Raw genomic sequence first — 23,294 nt, forward strand, 5'->3', positions numbered from 1 at the left:
GAATTTTATGTTATACAAGTAGTTTTGGTTAATTAAATGTTTTTCCCATGTGATTCTAATTGACAGTCTCAAAATTTATTTTCTTATGACGTGCTTGAAATAAAAGAAAATTTAACTTTTCTAAATGATTACATGTGATGTGACTATTTTTCCCTGGGAATTGGAATCTATGGTTTACAAACGTCACAGCTTGTTGTCTAAGCTAAGAGGCACCACTTTATTTTTCTAAAAAATAAAAATAATTAGACTTTTCATATTGACTGCTTTAACTCCATCGAGATAGTCCCCAAATTATTTGAACGTAATAGTACTCCAAATATTTCTTTGTTTGCCTTTTTTTTTTTTTACAAACTTTTGCTTTATTTTTGAGAAAAAAAAAATTTACGTAATGATAATAATATATTTGAGAATTTTTATTAAGATAAAATCTTCTGAATCCTTTTAATTTCATGTTTTTAAGTTTTCTTATTTTAAAAAATTTTATATTAACTTTTCATTCAAATTGAAATTCTCTTAAGCGATATTTATTGTTATGCAGTTTTAATCTTAAATGTTAAAGCTTTTAAGAACATATTATTTAATTAAATTTATTATTATATTAATATAATTTGATTGGATGAGATGTAATTTAGTCAAGAAGTGATGCATTTTTTTCCCATTTTTCTCTTATCCTTCAAACACTTTCTTTTTCTCTTTTTCTAAAACCTCTCAATCAAAGTCCAAATAATTTGGGTCTCAAATTCACTAGATAAAAATATATTTCAAAGTTTAAAAAATATTTACACTTGTAAATAATTTATCAACACAATTTTTATATTAATAATGAGATTTAGATTCATATTTTTGTACAATACAAATTTGATTTTTACTAATTGAACTAATTTTAATCGATAAATCTCTCTCTATTTACGTATAAAAAAGTAAACCCATGACCAATTAATATTTACAAATTACACAATTTACTTTCCAAAACTTTTATGAATATTAAGAGTATTTTTAATTAAATATTTTTTAAAACAGACAATAAAAGTTTAAATCTTTGTCAACCTATTAGGATGGTAAAATTGAAAATACATGCAACTTAATTTCAAAGTTAGGATTATTTAAGCTATTATAAATGACACTTCACTTATACAAATTTAAAACACTCCTCTTATTAAGAAATAGATATTTATGATGTAAAAAGATTGAACATATTTATAGGCAGCGTATTATCATAGCTGAAATATATTACGGTATTATATTATAATTGAGAATTGATTGAATTTAAATAATCTAAAAAACCCATTTTTTCAAAAACAAATGAAGATTTGCCCCCATACTTAACTAACGTGACATCTTAGAAGATATTCTCCAACATTCTTGAAACCTAAGATGAGTAGATGAGATATATCATTTTTTGTTGAAAAAATGTCTCCAACGATGATTGCAATGGCGATAGATAAGGGATAAGCTTCGCCTCTTTCCGATGAAGCCGTGCCAGGCACATTCAAACTTGCACTCAATATTATCATCTCATTCGTAAAATTAAGAGAATATATGGATTTTTAAAGGGGTGCTAAACATATATTTAATCAATATAATAGAATTAAGAATTTCTCATTTAAATGTTGTAATTACAGCACACAATTACTCTTATAAACTCATCTATTCATGTTCACATCATTCAATAATTTACATTATTTTTATCCAATTAGCATACGTTTAATCTCACGTTTACATTGATTGTACATTTATTTTAACGCTGCACGACATAACATCTAATAATTAAGACATAAAATGCTTTCTTAATTTACCATTACTACAAAAATTATCTAAAAATATAAATCGGTTTGATGGGCAGTATCATGTCATTGACTAGCTTAAAACGGATCAAGACAAGTTTGTTTATTTTTATTGGGCAAGCAACTACTTATTTTTCAAAAGTAAAAATGCAGAGAGTACCAATTAAGTAATTAAAAGTAAAATTTTTTAATGCTTCATAACATGATTTATAATAAAAATTTTATTATATATTAATGAATTTAATTTAGATACACTGATAATATAAAAAGTTTATTGTTTTATTATAAATTATCATATCAACAACAATACTTAATTTTTGTAATAGTTAATATAAAAATTATATTTATAATATATTATAATTAGTTGACGATATATAAATTTTTATATTGATAATGTAGGAAAGTTAATTTTTTATTAATTTTTTAACTAGTGTCCTGATAAAATTATTATTATTATTATTATTATTATAAAAAAAAAAGTGTAAAAATAACTCTATATGTGTGTGTGTGTGTGTAACTTTTATTTAATAATGAGAAATCATGATGACTTGAAGAATTAAAGGAAAAATAGAAAAGCAATATGATATGAACCCCATAAAAGGAGACAATAGGTGTGGGAGAATCCAATGAAAATGGATGAGAGAAGAAGAGTTACATATGGGCCTCACCATCACACTTTAAAGAGGGATCAAAATTGGACTTTGCCCCAAGTTGTAAGCAAAAGCAATTTTGCATTTGCATGTCAAAGTCAAGCCACCAATAACAACAATTAAAATTAAAATAAAAAAAGAAATGCAAAAGAAAAGACAAAAACGACAATAAAAACAAATAAAACGAACGCGTTTGGACGCAGACGCTAGCAAGGAAACCCACCGTAAGCGAAAAGCAATAGAATTCAGAGAGAGAGAGAGAGAGAGAGTCTCTGTCTCTTTGAATTGATAATTTCAATCTTCAATTCTTCATATCCGCAAAGTGCAGAGCTCTAATCTTTCGCGTATTGGGTTTTCGTTTCTCTCTTTGTTTCCGATCGATCCAATTCTCTTCCCATGGCTACGATCGGACACAACAATCTCAATGCTAAATTGGTTCGATTTCCTCTGTTTCTCTCTCAATCATTTCGATTCCGATTGTGTCCTCACTTTGCTTTTTTCATCAGGTTCTCCTCGGGGATATGGGTGCCGGTAAATCCAGTCTCGTTTTGCGCTTTGTTAAGGGTCAATTTCTCGAATTTCAGGTTTTTCCCCCTATTTGATTTCTTCGTTTTGGTTGGGAAAATTTCAAATTTGAAGTGTTGCTTTATTGCTGAGATTTTGTATTGGGTTTCTTTTATGTGTAATGAAAATATTCCCTGAATAACACGTGGTTCATCACGGGCATGTGTTGAGTTAAGATAATTTATATTGATTCGTCCATGAAATTGATTGATCAGAGATGCGGTTAGGTTGTTTCAAATGAACTTTTCTTAAAAACCATGATAGGTAATGTGAGAAATTCCAGCTGATTGCAAAAGGGTACAACATGATTTGATCATGGAACTTTGAAAGTAGTGACCAGTGTGTGTTAGTTGTTATAACTTTGGAACTTGAAATGATGCTTTAATAATTGTGGTGTGGTGTATATCTTCTTCTCTTTGGAGTTGTGTGTTTATAGCTATGGGTTTTGACTTTTGAGAGCTGTTATTTTTTGTGCCTGTGGAGATTATGTTGCTGAATTTATGTTCTCTTCTCTTTTGACAGGAATCAACAATAGGGGCGGCCTTCTTTTCACAGACACTGGCAGTAAATGATGCAACAGTGAAGTTTGAGATTTGGGACACGGCAGGACAAGAGCGATACCATAGTTTGGCTCCTATGTATTACCGAGGCGCTGCTGCTGCTATCATTGTCTATGACATCACTAGCGCAGTATGATATCTTTTCCTTTTTATATTTCTTAGTACCTATTTAAATTGGCAGTGTTTGGTTTACATTGACTAACTGTTTTTAACATGTAATTTAAATCTGCTATTTCTGTCTTGTTTTTGTGCGCTACATAAAAAATTTGTAAAATGATAGTTATTTATAACAAGACATGGAAAAATTGCAGCCTATTTGTAATGGTTGATATGTCTCAAAATCACAGTGGTTATGAACAAAGATTTGTTCTATTATGTGGATATGTACTTCTGATGCTGCATTTCTTTGATCAAATGAATGTATTTCTGGACTGATGTTAAATTGTTTTTGATGGTTTGCCTAATTTCATTATATCTTTGTTTTGCTTGAAAAGTAATAGATACATTGAAAATGTTCTTACTGAGTGGAATATATGCGTGTGGAGTATACCTTAAAATGGAATAAAGGAGTAATTATTAGAACTGTGAGTAGCATTCAGAACAATCCTTATTATGGTATTATAGGCTACTTTTAAGACATTATAGGCTACTTGTCAGGGAACATCTGATTGTTCCTTTTTAACAAAAAACTTTGCACAAAACAATTCCCGAGACATCCTCATTGAAATTGTATGCAAAGGACCCACTTATTCTAATATAACTTCTTGAAACTAATCAATGTAAGCAAGTAGTTTATTTAAAAGAATTTGTCTATGACCACATCTCCCCAAAACTTTAAAACTGTTGGGTCACAACATCATAAATGATTTCATATCCAATACACCCCTCACACAAGAGCTGGAAAGGTAGATGATGCATAGGTCCACCTTACTTTATGCTGAATTCATCTTTTTATTGGAGGGATGAGGCAATAAGGATAAATTTTTTGACCACTTAGTCAAGGATGCTTTGATTTGGTTTTTGATTGAGTTCAATGGTGTAGTGTGATTCATATAGCAGACCTCATCTTGTGGGATAAGGCTTTTTTGTTGTTGTTAGTTAAGGTTGTTTTGATATCTTGTCAATAACCTACTCTCCCCAAAACTGAAGCCGTAAGATGAAGGCTCATGAATGATTTTATTTATATCTAACAAAAATCATGATTGCCTTTTATAATTTGCCAAAATATATTTGTAGATTGTTAGTTTGAACATCAAACCATTATTGGTGCAAGATTTTGTACAATGAGTATGATGAACTGACATCTTATTTTGAATTTCCAGAACAATCTTTTGATGAATTAGTAGCAGACAAAATCTGCTAGCATGGTGTTCTTTCTTTTGATTTATATATTCTTTTGTCTTTTGGTAGGGCTGAACCTATGCTTTTAACACTATTGTCTATTTAATAAGGTTTTATATTATTATTTCTAATTTCTCTTCACAGGAGTCCTTTACACGGGCTAAGAAGTGGGTCCAAGAACTTCAAAAACAAGGTATTAGCTGATTAGCTCTGAAGTTTTGTCATTTTTTTTCCTGAAGTGAAATAAAATATATAGATTGCAGGTGGAGTTAAAACTATTTATTAACCATTTACAAACTTCACATTTTTGTCACATCCTTCAATGTTCCTTTGTGTCTTTTTTGAACTTTTTATTAACTTTGATCAGAACTACATACATTAATCAGTGAAGGAAATTAGGAAATTCCAAGTCATATTTTATAATAGAATGACATAGATATAGATGAAATATATATGAGATGATGTGAGAATGATTGTGTGCATGAGAAGTTTCTTCACAGTTGGGGAGATCCAATATTCCATTTGTAGAGAGCCAGGGATACATCGAACTTTTGAGTTAATTTTACAAGTTATCTATGATATGGTTGACATAAATATTTAGTTGTATTTTTCCATTCATGTAACTTAGCTATCAATGTACAATCTCAATCAGCATACGACAGACAATGCTTTTTTTAAAAGATAATGCTCAACCGGAGGGTTTGCTCTAAATTATTGTGTGAAACAGTAGTTACTTTTGTTTCCCTCTAGCAATACAAGGTTTGTGGTAGCTGTAGTTGCATGATTAGATTCTCGAATAATGCACTCGGCTTGTTGTTGTTACAGGGAATCCTAACATGGTCATGGCTCTTGCTGGTAACAAGGCTGACTTGGAAGATAAGAGAAAAGTGACAGCTGAAGTAAGCATTATTGCTTTTCAATATTCCTTTTTATGCCATGTTAATTATCAAGAAATTATAATCTTAACAATAATGTGTATTGATTATATAAATTGTTGGAAAAGTGAAAAAAATTAAATACACTGTGGATTCTGGTCCCAAACAGTAGAAAACAGAGCAGTGGGGATTGATATGTATGTACTCATCAATTTGTGTCCAAGAAATTTATCACAGGCATAATAGAGAATTTTCCCACTGTCCAATTTAACTAATTTGATTAACAGTTCCATTGTTTTTTTTATCTTCGAATTGTTCAAGAGGGAAGTGAATCTTTCTAAAACTAGAAGGCATGGGATACAATTCAAGATTTAGAATTTGACCTAATTTTCCCAAAGATTTTTAATGAATTTTCAAAGTGCAAATTTGATAACCTGTTTGACTTGAGCATTTTATATACAAGTGCTTTTGGTTTTATCCGGCAGGATAATTGCACCATTTTGTCAAATCTCTGCCATCATAAAACTTCAATTTTGGATACAAAAGATGCTATAACGAGTAGTTTACCATTGCATTATGTTTGAATTCTTCTTTTGTGTTTAGCAACTTGCATATTTTTGTGTAGTTTCATGTTTTATAGTGGTAAAATGAGATTTCTTAGACCTACCAGTGTATCGATTTTTGACTCATTGATATTGTAGGAAGCACGTGTGTATGCTGAGGAAAATGGTTTGTTCTTTATGGAGACCTCTGCCAAAACTGCAGCCAATGTTAATGATATATTTTATGAAATAGGTGAGTCTATTCCTATTTACTTTCTTTATTTTTTAATTGAATCGCTTAGGAAAAAGTTATGGTGAGCAATATTTGCCCTCCTTTTCCTTTGTTTTTTACCATGCCCTTGTTACTGTTTATTGCAACATTCTTGGACTAAATTTTGTTTATTCCTGGTGGCATCTACTTTACTTTTGTGATGCATAAAATTTTATTCATTTACTCAGTTACTATACTTTCTGGATATCTGTGGAAACTCGTTTAGGAAACATACAAGTCATTCAACATGCACTCTTTTTGTGATTATAGTACCATGCAGTGCTTTTAAGTAGTGTTTCCTTTACTATAAACTGTTGAATTTTGTTTACGTTGCTAGACTCACAATTGCTTATGTGAACAGCCAAGAGGTTACCAAGGGCTCAGCCAGCACAAAATCCACCAGGGATGGTTCTTGTTGATAGACCTGCCGAAGGAACAAGGGCTGCATCATGTTGTTCATAAATATTTGAGCTGTATTTGCATCCCCCCTCCCCCCTCAAAAATTAATCCTGTTTTCTGTGGTTTGTATGTACTACACACTTTGATGTCACTGTTTTGTGGAGCTCCAACAAGTTTATGGTTGCAATTTATAAAACAACTTGATGGTGCAAAACATATCCTTTCATGTGTCCCTTCATTTGTTTGAGTATTATGTGTTGAAAAAGCATAAATGTTAAGGTTCATTCATATGTTTCTAGACAAGATTTATGATTCTTTGCATTCTCCCTTACTCTGAGTTGTCTCACACCTTTTTTTTTCTTGTATAAAAAACTCCCCTTGTTACCATGATGACATTTATATAGTGTTAATTTCCCGTGGTTCATAAAATAAATTAGTGTATGTGTGCATTAACAACAAATCCAAAACAGATTAAATTCACAGTATTTCCTTCAATAATTACTTGCGTAATTTTGGGTTTGGATGGTAGTTGGTTTCTTTGATCTTAGACCTTTGTTACGTGGAAGACACGTTAGACTTCTGAGTCGCTTTGCGTGTGTTTAGACCCGCTTTATTTTCCTTGAACGTTTGTCTATTCGTTAAAAGTTGTATTTAGTAGCTTACCACTCACGTCTGCCATACTTAAACAGAAAACGAAATGCATGGTTATTTAATTAAAAAGGTTAATTTTTGTTTACATTTTTTTTTTCATTTATAAATTTTGAAATTGAAATTTTGTTTGAGAATCAAATTCCGTTAAATGTTCTAGTAGATAGGGTACAATTTTTTTGGAAGTGATACTTCGTAATTTTTTGGTTAGGGAAGCGATGACTCAGATATAGGGAAGTTCACCATATAATAAATCTCTAGAAATTTAGCGTATGGAAGGAATTTACAACCTCGAGGATTGTGATAAGTCCCATGAAATTCAGCTTATGATCATAACTATTAGTTGTAGCCTAATGAAGCTCAAGTGATAGAACTCACAGTACATCATATTAACTAGACTTCAAAAACAGGTTTGAGCTATTGTTCAGCAAAATCCCACTTCCCTTGGCACACACGACATTTTTTAGAACAAAAACATGGTAAATGTTAGTGAGTGTTTTAAGAAAACTGATTAAGAAAATAAATATAAAAAATATTTATGATTTTATGTGTGGGTCTTGTCACTTGTGTAACTAATTTCTAAACTACATGCTAAACTTAAATTTCCTCCAATAATTCAAATAACCACTTAAAATATTGCATCCATGCAACAAATACATGTTTTTGGAGATCATATCAAACATCCATTGACTTACAATATTACAAATTATCATTAGAACTTTATATAAAAACATGACTATAGATTGTTTTAAATTGTTGGATAAACAAAACAAAAATGCACATTTTCTGTAGAATACGTTAGTAATTGTACTATCAAGAAATCCAATCCATTTAATATCCCTGGTGAGAAGCTTCCGTTAACAAGAAGAATATCTGTATGTGCATACCCAGAGAAATATTTCCATTTTGTTTATTTTCACCCATTTTACATAATTTCTAATTTTGTGTATAAAACAAATTGATGTCTGAGATTTTAACAATTTCATAGTATGTGTACATATTTTATCACAATCTTAATTATAACCATACATTATCCATCCTCCTCTCACATTAAAAAAGCTAAATTCAGATATCTAACTACATTCCTCTTATCCTTCAATGAAAATGACATCTGAAAAGATATTTTTATTAATGAAAGTGAGAGATTATTTTTGGTCAATGTATCACTTGATAAGACTGGGCCTAAGGATACCCGTAAGAGACGGTTAGTGATGGTGTTTTTGGTCAAGATGGTCGGTTATTAAAAATTCAAGAGGCACCACAAGAACCCCGCAACGTGGGCCTATTGGTGGGCCAATGGCAAACCTTAAAACAAGGTGGTCCATGTTTTAAGTTTGACAGGCCTAACAAATAATTAATAAATAATGTTTTTTAAAACTAATTAATAAATAATAGTTTTGATATATAGATAAATTAATATTTTTTTTCCTTCTTGGAAACTCTCATTCTGTAGTGATAAGTCATTTGTGAATCTAACTTTAGCCTGTTTAGATTAATTTGTACCTTTTTTTTTTTTAATTTTCACCTTCTCTTTACTAATATTAGATTAAGATAACAAATTAAATTACTAATATAAATATTTTAGGTTAAAAATTAACAAGATGACGCATCAATAATGGAAAATAATTTTTTTATACTAATAAAATTGTTTATTAATATAAATTTATAATATTTTCATTATTTTATATTAAATAAAGACAATGCTAAAAATGGAAAATTATCATCTAATAGCTTTTTTTTCCCTTTACTATATGCTAATCATTTTAGTGTTTATAAGGTTCAACATGCTTGCATCACTCACAAATTAAGAGTCAATTAGTCAAATTTATAACTTCTAAACCAAAAGTTATAAAATGACACGTTAACAAAGTTTATGAAATCCAATATTCTAAAAAAGCATAATTACTAAAAATATAAAATCGGATTGAATTAACCAAATTTGAATTGACTAAAAACAATATTGGTGGAGCAAAACGGCAATTAAGTATCAGTAAAAAATGGTTAAAGTCCGGCAAAAATAGTGTAGAAAACTAGTTTAAATTGGCCACTCTATTTTCTTTGGTTTTTAATTTTATTTTAAATTATTTTTCAAATAAATAAAAAATTATTCATTAAATTTGTATATTTATTATTACTTAACTCTTTTTATGAATTTTTATCTTATAAAATAAAAAAAATGATATTTTATGCTAATTAAAAGTTTTAGTGAACTTAATTTTTATAATTATTTATTAATTTATTATTTAACACTTTCTCTAATTTTTTTTATAAAATTACTTTAATATGTAATATAAACTAATTAAATCATTTAATTTTAAAAATATTGTAACATAATAATTTTGTTCTCAATTAATATAATTAAACTAACCAAACGTAAACCCCACAATCAATGTTTACTTTTGTTAGTTTAAATTTAACTTTTAACGAACTGCATCTATAAAAGACAAGTAAGAACAATAATAATAATAAATATTTCACAATTATAAATTTTTTATAATTTTTTGTAGAATAAATTATAATGTATAATATTAAAAATTTATTATTATTTTTATTACAAGTTAATTTAATTACGGTTAAACTAATAAAACGTGATATCTGTCTAATTTAAATAGATGAGACTTGAGAGGTACATTTTGTTGATTCTTGAATTTCTATCTGTGTGAACATCCTTATGAGTCTACCAATAAATAAATATATTTTGGAATTATTTGGCTAACAATTTGACTCTAAATTGGTGAATCAACAGCTCATACAAATCAGACTAGTTAGTTGAAAGAACAAGTTAGATAAATATTTAAATTGGTCCAGAAAAAAAATTGATTCCATAAAAATATTAATTATTTTAATTCTTGAAAATTAAAAACATCAAGTTAATTAATCCTTATATTTACTGGATAAAAGAACAAAAACATGCTTATTTATAATTTTGAAGAATATTTAATAGTTTTTTTAGGGGCTATTTAACAACTTTATAGGCTATAGGTATAGAGTCTGAAGATAGGCTCGGCAACAAAACTATTACATGCATATATTGAAAGATAGGTTATATTTAGATCAAAATTATATTATTTAATAATTTATAATTATAATTATAATTATATATATATATATAAACCAATAATCTACATATAAATTTTAGAATTGACAAAATGAGTTATTTAAATTATTTGGGCAGACCCATGGTGGTTAATAAACTTTAACAAGACTGAACTAAAAAATTTTAGATTTAATTTGAATTACATAAATAATATTCAAAATAAAATAGGTAAAATGTAGTATTTAACAAATTGAATTGAAACTCAACATTTAAAATTAAAGTATGGTATCATATGAAACTCAACATATTACCTAGTAATTCAATATTACAACCTAATTAATCAGCCATTAAAGTTTTAACAATTAGGATTTCTTTTTATCAACATGATCTCAGCAACAATAATATGCACATAAGATAAGTTGAATGGACCATTCCACAACCCAACATCGTAATACCCAACTCTATTTTGGACGTTTCTAGTTTAAGAACTTTTTACCAAAAATAAAACCCCATTTCGATTTTTGTTTTAATTCATTAAAAATATGTCAAAAATTAAAAATAATAAATCCTAGAAAATTACACTATAAAGACATTTTGGTTCATATTGAGTGTGGATCTTGGATACAAATTATGGAGGAGTGACGCCGACATGTCATCATTGATAACTAAATGGATCAATAATTGGGTGGTGTCACGTGCTCATTCTTGTGCTAATTTAGTAATACTCCGTATATTTCGTACTTGCTTGACAACATATTATATTTAAATATCATTTTAATTAACTATTATTTACATGTGAGAAATCATCATATAATGTTCTCTTGATTTACAATTTTTTATCTTAAACAAATCTCTTTTATATTGTATAATATAACACTACATATCATTCTTCCCTAATTTTTTATACACTTAAAAAAGGTTAAAATAATATAAATAAGGATATCAAGCAAAATTTTATCACATTCAAAAAATGTAAATGTATTTTGCCCTAAAAATTATGTTAGAAGATCATAGACAACTGTGTTTTTATATCTTCTAACATGAATAATTTTGATTCAAATACTAATTAGCATATGTTCAACTATGACTACTTATTTGTCAAAAAGAAAGGTATATAAAAAAGTAACAATTTGTTTAAAGTAAACTGAATGGAACACACACCTTTTATTATAGAAAATAACAAAAATTACCAGATCTTGAGGATAACCTAGTCTCTTGAAGGATATATAGTACCTAACAAAGTTTTAGTGTTTAGTGACACGAACTTGGAGCACCAATTGATCATTATTATCTTCAACATTTTATCAGAAATATCTTACATGATTGAGACCCAGATCCCACTGAAACTTGTTTGTTATATTAAAGAGTCAAAATGGACAATTGTCAATAGCTAATGGGCACTTTGTGTTTTGTGGTGATAGGGGGCATTAATCTCATGGTCCCCTAATTTGTAATACCCACTGATTGATTTCGTCCACAGGTGGATTAATTCACTCTTAAAAGCTAGATCATTTTTATAAGAAGTATTGTGATTCTATTTCTAATATCTTTAAGAGTATCGTATATCGTATCTTGCTGAAACTTATAGCAGTGCAGTATAAATTTGAAGTAAATTGTGTAAATATGAAGTAGCTCATTCTTTATGTGGACCAATAGTAAGAATGTGTGATAGGAACACCCAAAACTTTCTCCATTTTTTACGGCGTAACATGTTGTGATATTAGACAATAGACACCACATTTCAATCATATCAATTACCCCAGAAAGATTCTCTCCATTCTCCAATAATTTTGTGTTCAATCAATACAATAATTTCTGCCCAAAGAAAGAAGTGCAGTTCCATCGTTTTCAGATCAAATAATGGATGTTGTATTTAATATTATAAATGGATTTTTATTTTATTTTTTATTTTTAATATAAGTCTCGAAAAAGTAAATTAAAAGAAACAAGAAAAGATATATCACATTAAATAAAAGAAATACAGACATAGTGAAAATTATAACAATCGCAAGCTAAAAAAAACACTGTTTTGGCCTTTTGAAAAAAGACACCTCCACATTAGTAATGGCTTGGCAGGGATTTGTCGTATCATGTCATGCGTTCATGGGGAGTCGGAATAGACTTCACTAAACTTGTTCTCAAATTTGAGAACCCTTGTTATTTATATAAAAATGTTTTTCTTAAAGTGGGGCACTTTTTGTGTTTCTTTTTAAATTTTAAAAAATATTTTAAAGGCGTGTGTACAAAAAATAAGTATATAGAATATTACATCTTATATTAATTTTTAAATATTCAAATAACACAGTTGTTGTTCATATTCTATGAAATTTCTCTTTCTTTCTGGAACACACTTTTTGATAAAAAAAAAAAAACGAATCATAAAATAATTTAAATAAAATTAATGTTTAAATAATATTTTAAGTCATGCAAACTTTAAAAAAAAAGGGAGAAAATTGACTCTTTTCATAATAAACAACCGTATAAAATTCAAATACGGATCCATTTATTTTCAATTTAATTAAAACATCTCATAAATTTTAAAAGCACAAAAAGAAAAAAAAACCGAAAGTAAGCACAAAGACATCTTTTAGTTGTCTAGACCATCTTTTCATTCACTGACTAATACAAAAAATTTACAGATACTTTCTGATTAACAATATTTGTATGTACATGTAAAATAAAATGGTTAAAAAAATTTCAAAATCCTTCCATTTGAACTAGTACATCACGATAAACAAATCTGTTTCTACTCATGGATTTTACGAAGAAAAGAGAGAGAAAAGTGTGAAATAAAATTATTGGTGTAATAAAGAAAGATAAAAAAAATATAAAAAACTGTAAAATTTATATAAAGAATAGAGTGACTATAAACAAAATGTTCTAAACCCATCAAGTTCACAGGTTAAATGAAATAAGAGGAAAATTTTAGAAGTAATTAACAAAGGAGAGAATATATATATACGATTTAATATGTTGTAGATTTCGATTAAAGATGTAATGGAATTCTTAAACAAAGCAGGGAACAAGATGAAAAAGTTATTTTATATATTTAGCACTTTGCCACAAAACAAGCCGAAGTAGATGGAACATGAAACTAAAGCCTCGGATTCTCTGAAATTATAACCATTTAAATACAACCAAATAGCCCATAACGCCATATGTACACACAATATTCTCTTTGCATTATATGAAACAAACAAACTGTAGACAGAACTTTGAAACTTCAAAGACGAGACACAGCCAAAACATGCACATTATTATTATTATATCCTGCAATATTATTTTGATTGACTATGCTGGACTTCTTGTTATTCTTTTGCTGCAGATTCTCGGATACTACGAAATCCTTAGCCTTGACCCTCAATTCAAACTTCTGAATCTTACCGGTTGAAGTCTTCGGTAACTCCTCCAAGAACTTTACCATCTTAGGGACCATGAAATGTGGCAAGTTCTTCCTACAATAGGCAATTATTTCAGCTTCAGTGACATCATTGGTTTTCCCTAATGAATTCTTCTTTAGGGACACAAAAGCACAAGGACTTTCACCCCACCTTGGGTGTGGCATTGCCACCACTGCAGCTTCCAACACCCTTGGATGCCTATACAAAAGTGACTCAACTTCAACACTGCTTATGTTTTCACCTCCTGATATGATCACATCCTTAGACCTATCTTTAATTTCCAAATACCCATCAGGGTGTATAACACCTACATCACCGGTTTGAAACCAACCATTGCCAAACGCTTTTGAAGTTGCTTTAGGGTCTTTATAATACCCCATCATGATTCCACTTCCTTTTAACACAATTTCCCCCATAGTTTTCCCATCTCTTGGCACACTTTCCATTGTGTCAAGGTTCTTCACATCAACACCAGCTAGCGTCAAGACACTAACTCCTTGACGGGCCTTCAGTTGGGCCTGTTGTTGTTTTGGCAACATGTTCCATTTTTTCTGCCACTCACACACAAGGGCTGGTCCTGTTGCCTCTGTTAGCCCATATGCATGTGTGACATGAAACCCAAGTGACTCAATTTTCTCAAGCAATGATGCTGGTGGTGGTGCTCCTCCAGTGAGTATTTCAACCGGAGATTTTATCTCATGGCGTTCACTTGGTTTGGCTTCTAAAATAATGTTGAAAACAATAGGTGCGCAACACATGTGCGTCACATTGTGTTGAGCTATGTTCCTGTATATGTCAGATGCTGCAGTGTTACGAAGACAAACATTTGTACCACCACGTGCAGCCACACCCCATGTGAAGGTCCACCCATTGCAATGGAACATTGGTAGTGTCCAAAGGTAAACAGGTTCACTACCCATTTCCCACCCCAGTATTAGGCTCAGGGTGCTAAGGTATGCTCCTCTGTGGCTATACACAACACCCTTTGGTTCTGAGGTAGTTCCTGATGTGTAGTTCAAAGCAATTGGAGCCCATTCATCTTGGATTTCCTCAGGAACATAGTTTGGATTACCATGGTGAACCATTTGCTCATATTCAAGCTCACCTAGTCTGATCCCAGTGGGAGAGTTTATGTCATCTATGACAATGACTAGTGGAAGAGATAACGAGTAGTTTTGATTTGTTGGTTTTGCACCACCGTCTTGAAGGTTGTTGTTGTTGTCCATGAGTATTCTGAGGGCTTCTCTTGCCTTGGACACATATTCATAGTCCACAAAGAAAACTTTGGCTTCAGAGTGCCTCAGAATGGCGGCTATGTTCTTTGCATCTAAACGCATGTTAATGGTGTTGAGCACAGCACCTGCCATAGGCACTGCAAAATGCATCTCATATGTTGCTGGGATGTTAGGGGCCAGCACTGATACCTGTTCCATAGAGAAAAAAATAAACCAATTATTAGTGTGTGTATATACATAAACCAGCTTCTAATTAATTAATTAATTGGTTAAAGCATGAATCATAGATGTAATATATGCATGCATGGTCACTGGCATTAATTAACTTTTCACTTTGATTATTGTGTTTTGGAAAATGTTTTTATTTTCACAACAAAAGTGTCAAATACTGGGTAGTAATTAGATATTCAAATAATGACATTAATATTTTAAAAGTACAAGAAATTTATGTAGTTGAAGAAATTGTTACACATACAACATCATTCCTAGCAATGTTGAGGGCACGGAGCGAGGAAGCAAGGCGAAGGCAACGCTCATAAGTTTGTGCCCATGTGAAGCGCGTTCCTTCATGGATCACTGAGGTACGATTTGCATAGCATGCAGCAGCTCTCATCAAAAACGTTAAAGGGGTGAGTGAGGTATAGTTTGCTTGGCATTTTGGAAGGTTATCCATTAGATATTATAGCAGATTTATGACTCACTTGCTTATATGTTGCAGAGAGAGAGAGAGAGAGATCAGGGTTGTTGTGGTTAAGAATGAGAGTTAAGGTTGATGGGGTTCATATATATATAGGAAAATTGTTATGCTTGAACAGGGTTAAGTTTGTTGAGGCCACGTTATTTGGGAAGGGGTTGGGACCACTTCAGTAAGTAAGAAGATGCAGTGAAGTTTGGGTGTGGAATATAAAATACGAGGAAGTTGCTTTGATGCTCCAAAATGGGTGTATGAACACACGGTTGTTGACAATAGACCTTGTTTTTCAATTCTGTGTCTATTGCTTGTTGCTTTATTATATGTAAAATAGGTTTTTCACACTTAATTTAGCCACCTAGACCCCACGCACCTGTTCCACTATCACATGAAATTAATACCATGCTTACCATGAACCCTTCTTGTCACTTATTATTAGCCAAAATAATAAAGTGAACTAACCACTTAATAAATGATTCTGTCGATCAGCTAATTTTTTATCCATCTACTTTTGTATTTTCACTTTTTTTCTCCCCTTATTTCTTGTTACTAATTAATTGCAATTAGCAAGTAAACTAATAATAGTCATACTTTTAAATAATATCATACTGTCAAGTCCTTTTCTTAAGCTTTTACTTTGGAGAATAATGAACATCCACTTGATGTTAATTTAATCACAAAATAAAAAACTAATAATGAATTTATTTTGTTTTCTCGTTTGTAAAGATATGTAATTCACCTCGTTGATTAATTATTTTTTCAAGTCGAGTAAAATATTTATAATTAACTATTTTTAAGTAAATAAAGTTAAATAAATAATACTAAGCGGTGGTTAAGATTAACTTATCACATTTAACACAAGATTAATTCAAATATGTTCAATAATTATTATGATCATTCTTTAATCCAAAGTTATAATTAATTAATTATATTATAAAAATAAGCGTTTTCTCTCTCTATTTTATATGCGTTTTGCATTAGTGATAGTTACAACCTATGAGTGGAATTCAACTTATCACAGGCTATAGGAGCGAATTAAGTTAAACTAAATTTATAGATATTTTGATTTTGTTTCATCTAACTCACCTAATTTATGGATTAAGTCAAGCAAACCTATACTTGACTTGGGTTAACTCAATTTATAATTTAAAAAATTATTATTTAATAAAATTTAAAATTAAATAATTAAAAAATTTAAACTTAATATTTTAATTTAGAAAAAATCCCTTATTTTATTTTTTATCTAGTAAACCAATATGAGTCAACCCACTGGTTAGTGAATTGAGTCGTGTTGAAAATTTCCTTCCTCGTTCCAAAAGTGGGTTAGATTACGTTAAAGTTAATTCTCGATGAGTGGCGCATGTTGATATACACATTTGCTAGAAAGTAACATCATTCAAGCAATTTCATCCCATGCTCTCTCTTTTTCTCTCTTTATCCGCAGCTTCTAAATTTTCACACACACTTTAATCTTTCTCATATCTTTCTGGGTGCCATAATATTGCTACAACAACTTTAACAATGAGAACAATGTATAGTAATATATATAAATTTCCACCTAATACAAACTTTATACTTTCCCTTATTTAATAGTCATTCCAACTTAAAAAATGGTTCAGTGTCTTGGTCTAGTCTTGTTGAATATTATTAATTCTTTCCCCAATTCAACTCCAATAAATTGAATTCCAAAGTTCATCACAAAAATTTTCCAGGAAATTGTCGTGATATAATATTTCAAATGCTGAACAGCGAGTGCAATTTGTTTGAATAAATACCAATTACATAACACTTTCTATAGTCTTGTTGAATTTCGACCTTGAAAATTCTTGATGCAGGCATACATGGAAGTTATCCTTGTCATCTTCTGCTTAATGGGAGAGCATCTCAACAAGACCACAAGAAAAAAGTTAAGGAGAAAGCTACATGTCAAGTATTTTAAGAAGAATGGGGTGCCTTATTTGTCTAGTAATGGGGGTTAATTATTGGTAGAGGAAATTGTTTGTAATTTCCAAAAAATCTAGAAGGTGGGCAAAATTTTCCATGGAAATTAATGTCCTTTCTTTTGTTTACTTTTCTCTTCTTTTCCTATCAATTTTTTCTGCTACATTTTCACTCTTTTAGTTTATTTCTTCTAGCCTTATTTTTTATTTGTTTGGTAGCAGCTGCTTCTTGTACTTTCAAAATATTAAAGTAAATCTATGTGAATGAACTTAATTACAGCACAAGTTTGAATATCATCTGTGATGATACCATCAAATATATATTTAAGTGAGAATTAATTTCATACATAAAGAATATTAAACAGTCTGTGATATAAAGGAAAAAACAAATTAGTTCCTATTGTCAATCGGAAACTTTGCTCCGTCTATGAATCGATTTCATGTTCACTCACGTGTCTTTATCTCCTTTCGTGTTTTCAATTATCGTTAGAAGACATTGTACAATTTTTAATATAGTTTTTTTAACATATTTATTTAATAGCACACATTGAAAATTTACATATAAATTTTTAAAATCATAAATATGACAAGATCTAACGCGTTTTAACAATATTTAATACATAATCGTTAGTAAAATTTTATTATATATCAATTTTTTATTTCATAAAAGTTAATTCGTTTTCGTTTATGCAATTATTTTCAGTTTATCGCACTTAAATTATTGATGAAAACTAAATCGTGGGGTAAAGCATATGATTCCTGTTAGAAGATAGGTTATACTAACTCAACGTGATGACGAAGTTATGTTTGCTACAAAGCAAATGTTTAACTATTATCTTATTTTACGATGTTAAATAGATGGAAGAATAAAAATAAAATAGATATAAAAATATAAAAATGGAAAATGTAAATGTTTAGAGAATGAAATAATTGATTTAATTTCTTAAAATAAACTATAATATCTAAATAGTTTACCAGTTTGTCTTTTTCTCTTTATTAAAAAAATAAACTAGAATATTTTATTTTAAAATATATAATGTTTTAAACAATACTACTTGTTTAGTATTATTTGATATAATTAAATAGTTAATATCATAAAAATGAGAAAGAAATATACCTATACACGTTATGAGTGCAAAAATCTATATATTTTACTTTTTTAAGATGAGGATGGGCAGAGATAGATGGATTAGTTGTTGATAACAATAAAATATTATAGTTTATGCACGTGATATCAACCTAATGAATATACATATCAAAATTTATACAAATTCAATGTATGTCAAAAAAAAAAAATTTTTTGTTAACATAAAATAATTTAAACAAAATAATAATAAAAATATAATTAAAGACAATCAACGGTAAAAAAAGAAAAAGAAAAGGACTACAGGTCCTGCAATCGAGATCCATTTTCGATTTTGATAGAGGTTTCTTTGCTAACTTAAAATAGAAAAAAATTTAATCAACAGCATGCAGCATATAAAACAAAATGACTCAGCTTTAATTTTTTTGTTGTTATTATTATAATCAAGAATGTTAACTAATTTGTTAAAAAAAATATTTTGTTAAAAGATGCTGAGTCTATTATGTTTATATTCTCGATCCACACACGCACGAATGAAAAATTAGTATTGCCAACATATCTTTATCATAATATTATTAAAATAAACATAAATTTTAATGTTGCTAATATATCTATGTCTTTATTTTTAATAAAGTTATTATTTATTAATTCTTTAATAAATTTCTTTGGACATTCATTAACAGGACTTTATTTTCTATTTAAAAATTTAAGAGCATAGTAATATTATCCTTTCATATACAATTTTATATACATATTTATCAAATTCTTAAATATTTTATACGCTCGTCTTAATGTAAAAGAGAAATAATATTAGAAATCATATAATAAGCTCAAAATAAATTCAATATATATATATATACTTTGGGTGTTATATTAAAAATAAACAGATAAAAATAAAATTAATGAGTAAAACCAAAAAGTATTATTTAAATGTATAGTTATTAATTTATAAAACAAATAAAATATAAAAATTATAAATTAATAAAAATTTAAGATGGTTGGTAAAATACTGTGTTTTTTTATAATTAAAAACGTATAATTAAATATTAATATTAATATTAATTTTTCAAACGTTTATTTTTTAAAAAATTAATAGATAAAACATTATTTCAATATTGATTTATCTAAAAATAAATGGAAAATCAATATTATTTTAGAAATTAATTTTTTATTGAAAAATAAAAAAAAATCAATTTTTTAATGTACATTAGGACTTAAAGCTAAACACTAACTCGTTCTAACCATTTTAGCATCACAAAAATAAAAGAAAAAACAATTTAAAATATATGCCGAATACATGTCTGCTGATATATATATATATATATATATATATATATATATATATATATAACTTAACCTTCATATTTTATTTAAATTATTATATACGGACAAGGATACGTTGAGTATTAGATATATGATAGTGTTAAGTTAATGATATAATTTTTATATATTTTTTTGGAAAATATTTTAAATGCAATACTTTTTATAAAATTTAAATTTAATTTAAAATATTGTATGTTAATTAAGATAAAAGTCTGTCACATGGGAATATTAAATTCAAACTTTTTTCCAGCTAACATAGCATTTATTTCCCTGATGTAAGTTAACAAGGCTAAATATTCACATTCTTAATTTGTTAAGAAGCTAATTATAAATGTAATAATTTTACTGAGATTAAAACTATATATAATATTATCATTTATAAAAATATATTTAGTTAAGCATTAATATTTTATTAAAAATAAAATATAAATTCAAGGATATTCTAACCCATTACATCTCTAAATATAATTAACAATGTTAAGTAATTATCAGTCTAATTCACATGTACAAGTGAGCTACATAATATTAACAAACAAAAAAAAGATTGATTTATTATTTTATTTTAAAAACTATAAAATAATAAAATATTTAAAATAAAAAATTATTTGCCTGCTGTACTAACTGGAAATACTAACATTTAATGGTATATTATAAGGAACGTGTTTGTTTAAATGGATTTAAGAAATGATAGAGTGGCTCACTGTAGTGTACCTTCTTCCCGTTAAGTTTGACCTAAATGATATTAATGATTATGATTGAAGAAATAGCTATTAAAAAGTGCATTCCCTGATTAACATGTCTAATAATTTTAATTAGCCTTACAATTCTATATTTCTCCCCAACCCCACATTTTCCATGTCGGAACTGCTACAAGAGCGCATGAAATATACCAATTTTTTATGTTATATAACAAAAATTGTTATTTTTTTATTAAAAAATGTTAAATGATAAGATTTATTTTATTTTATTTTCTGGATAAAATTATTAATATAATATTTTTTTTATTAGAGTAAATTTTATCATTTATATTAATAATTTTATTTTTTAGTGAAAATGTTTTATTGAAGGAAGGCATAAAAAACGCATTGATTTTTTTAATATTATTAAAAAATAATAAGCTAAATTTGATAGTAATTTTATTGATTTGTTGTATAATTTTAAAGTGATTTTTCGTTATTTTTGTAATTTAATTTTTTTATGTAGTAAAATAGTAAATTTATTGTTGATAAAAAAGAATTAATGTAACTAGCATAGTTATTGTCATGATCTCTTATTGTTAGAATTAATATCACTATTTAAAAAAATATATGTAAATTTAATATGCGCATGTTCTCTCTTCTTTACCTATAAATAAAATAATTTATTGAAAAGATAAATCATAAAATCAACATTTTTCTATAATTTCAAATAGAAAAACTATTCATGATTTTTTATATCCTTAACTTGTGTATATGAAATGGTTGATGGGACCAAGCAAATCAATTGACAAGAGTGAGGATTTCAAAAAGTTGAAATTATTATTGTACAGACTGTAGAATCTGTGTTTTTTCATTTCATCAACACAAAGAAGCAGAAAAGATTAGAAAGACATGGCCAATAAGCAATCCATATGCAGGGCCATGTTCCTCTTCCATCATTGCCACAAAGAAAAAAATAAAATTTAAAGTAAACAGGTCATGTGATGAAATGTACTTTGTGATTGAATTATAATATCTCATTTATTTAATTTATTTTAATTTTAAAATTTTGGAGATTGTCCTGCTGTCTACATTATTATTTTCACAGGATATTCAATTTATGTGCTTGATTTCATTGTCAAGATAAACTTTGTTTGAAAGTTATATTTTAAGAGAGAAAAAATAAAAAATTTTACATGATATTTAGTTATGTTAAAAAAAAATTAGATAAATGAAAGAAATTTTATAAAGTCAATTATTTACTGTTATTATTAATTTATAACTTAATTTAATGTGTTTTATTTAAAATAAAGGTGATTGCTTAATTAAAAATTTAGCTGATATCTAAGTACTTTAATTGAATTCATTTATGCTATTAGAACAACTCCATGAGAATTGGAGTTACTAATGTAACACAGGATTAATTTTGGTTGAGATCACTTATATTTATGACTTGAGTTGTGACACTGAATAAGTGCCAATTAATATAAAAATATAATATATTCAATATTCAATGCTTGTGTTTACTTAATGTGTTTATTTATATTTAATTAAAATAAATATAACCATTTCATTTTTAAACATGCATGTTTAAGTGGGTAGTTTTACTTGAAACTGAGATTATGATAATTCAGAACTTTATTGACTCAATCAGCTCACCTAAATAATATTTGAGTTATGCAGACACTTTGGGCTCATACAAAAATGTTCTTCAACATGTTATTTAAGTTCAACGAAAGTTATATAATTTAAATTTTTGGTTGTTTTAGATTTTAATAAGATTAAATTTAGAATAATTGATTTTGTTTACAAGGTAAAATAAAATCACTTTTGAAGTATATATTTGCAAATTTTGTGAACTCCATACTTAAACTTAATTTTAATTCACCAAAAAGTTTATTTTTTTTTAAATTTATTTTACTCACTAAAATTTAATTTTACAAATCTTAAAAATCAATTATCTAAACTATCATATTATTTTGATGCAAAGGGGATCTTTTTTTCAATCCAAAAGGCCTATCAGTCAATAAGCGGCTGCAGTTTTCAGATCTTATTATTATTTTATTTACAATATCTTTTTATTATTTATTTAGCTAGTGCACATATTTTTCATTCAACTTTGTATAGACTTAATTTATTCAGTTAAGATGAATGCATGCATTGCGTTAATAAATAAATAAATAATTAATTAACATATTATTATTTTATAATAATTTTATATTTAAAATAAGGTTCAAATAGACTTAGTTTCCAATTAATCTTATACTTAAAA

The 23,294-nt window shown here is 28.0% G+C and overlaps 2 protein-coding genes across 3 annotated transcripts; one reads left to right on the forward strand and one right to left on the reverse strand.

Annotated features, from left to right (window-relative positions):
- The first annotated feature begins 2,615 nt into the window (after positions 1 to 2,615).
- Positions 2,616 to 7,372, forward strand: LOC113849007 (ras-related protein RHN1). Its single transcript, XM_027478520.1, has 7 exons — positions 2,616 to 2,869; positions 2,941 to 3,018; positions 3,521 to 3,688; positions 5,044 to 5,092; positions 5,725 to 5,798; positions 6,476 to 6,569; positions 6,949 to 7,372. Exons 1-7 carry the CDS (start codon positions 2,831 to 2,833, stop codon positions 7,047 to 7,049), a joined length of 603 nt encoding a protein of 200 aa, XP_027334321.1. The 5' UTR covers positions 2,616 to 2,830; the 3' UTR covers positions 7,050 to 7,372.
- Positions 7,373 to 13,698: 6,326 nt separating this feature from the next.
- LOC113851423 (butyrate--CoA ligase AAE11, peroxisomal-like) lies at positions 13,699 to 16,065 on the reverse strand. Of its 2 annotated transcripts, XM_027481890.1 has the most exons (3): positions 15,783 to 15,980; positions 15,268 to 15,496; positions 13,842 to 15,222 (listed from the first exon to the last, which is right to left on the reverse strand). In XM_027481890.1, the coding sequence occupies exons 1-3, from the start codon at positions 15,978 to 15,980 to the stop codon at positions 13,895 to 13,897; spliced, it is 1,755 nt and encodes a 584-aa protein (XP_027337691.1). In that variant the 3' UTR covers positions 13,842 to 13,894. The 2 variants fall into 2 exon arrangements, with proteins under 2 accessions (XP_027337690.1, XP_027337691.1); XM_027481889.1 differs by having other exon boundaries at positions 13,699 to 15,496; positions 15,783 to 16,065.
- Between the last annotated feature and the right edge of the window lie 7,229 nt (positions 16,066 to 23,294).

The sequence above is a fragment of the Abrus precatorius genome, unplaced genomic scaffold (genome assembly GCF_003935025.1).
Source record: "Abrus precatorius isolate BTA unplaced genomic scaffold, Abrus_2018 Scaffold9, whole genome shotgun sequence".
Taxonomy (NCBI): domain Eukaryota; kingdom Viridiplantae; phylum Streptophyta; class Magnoliopsida; order Fabales; family Fabaceae; genus Abrus; species Abrus precatorius.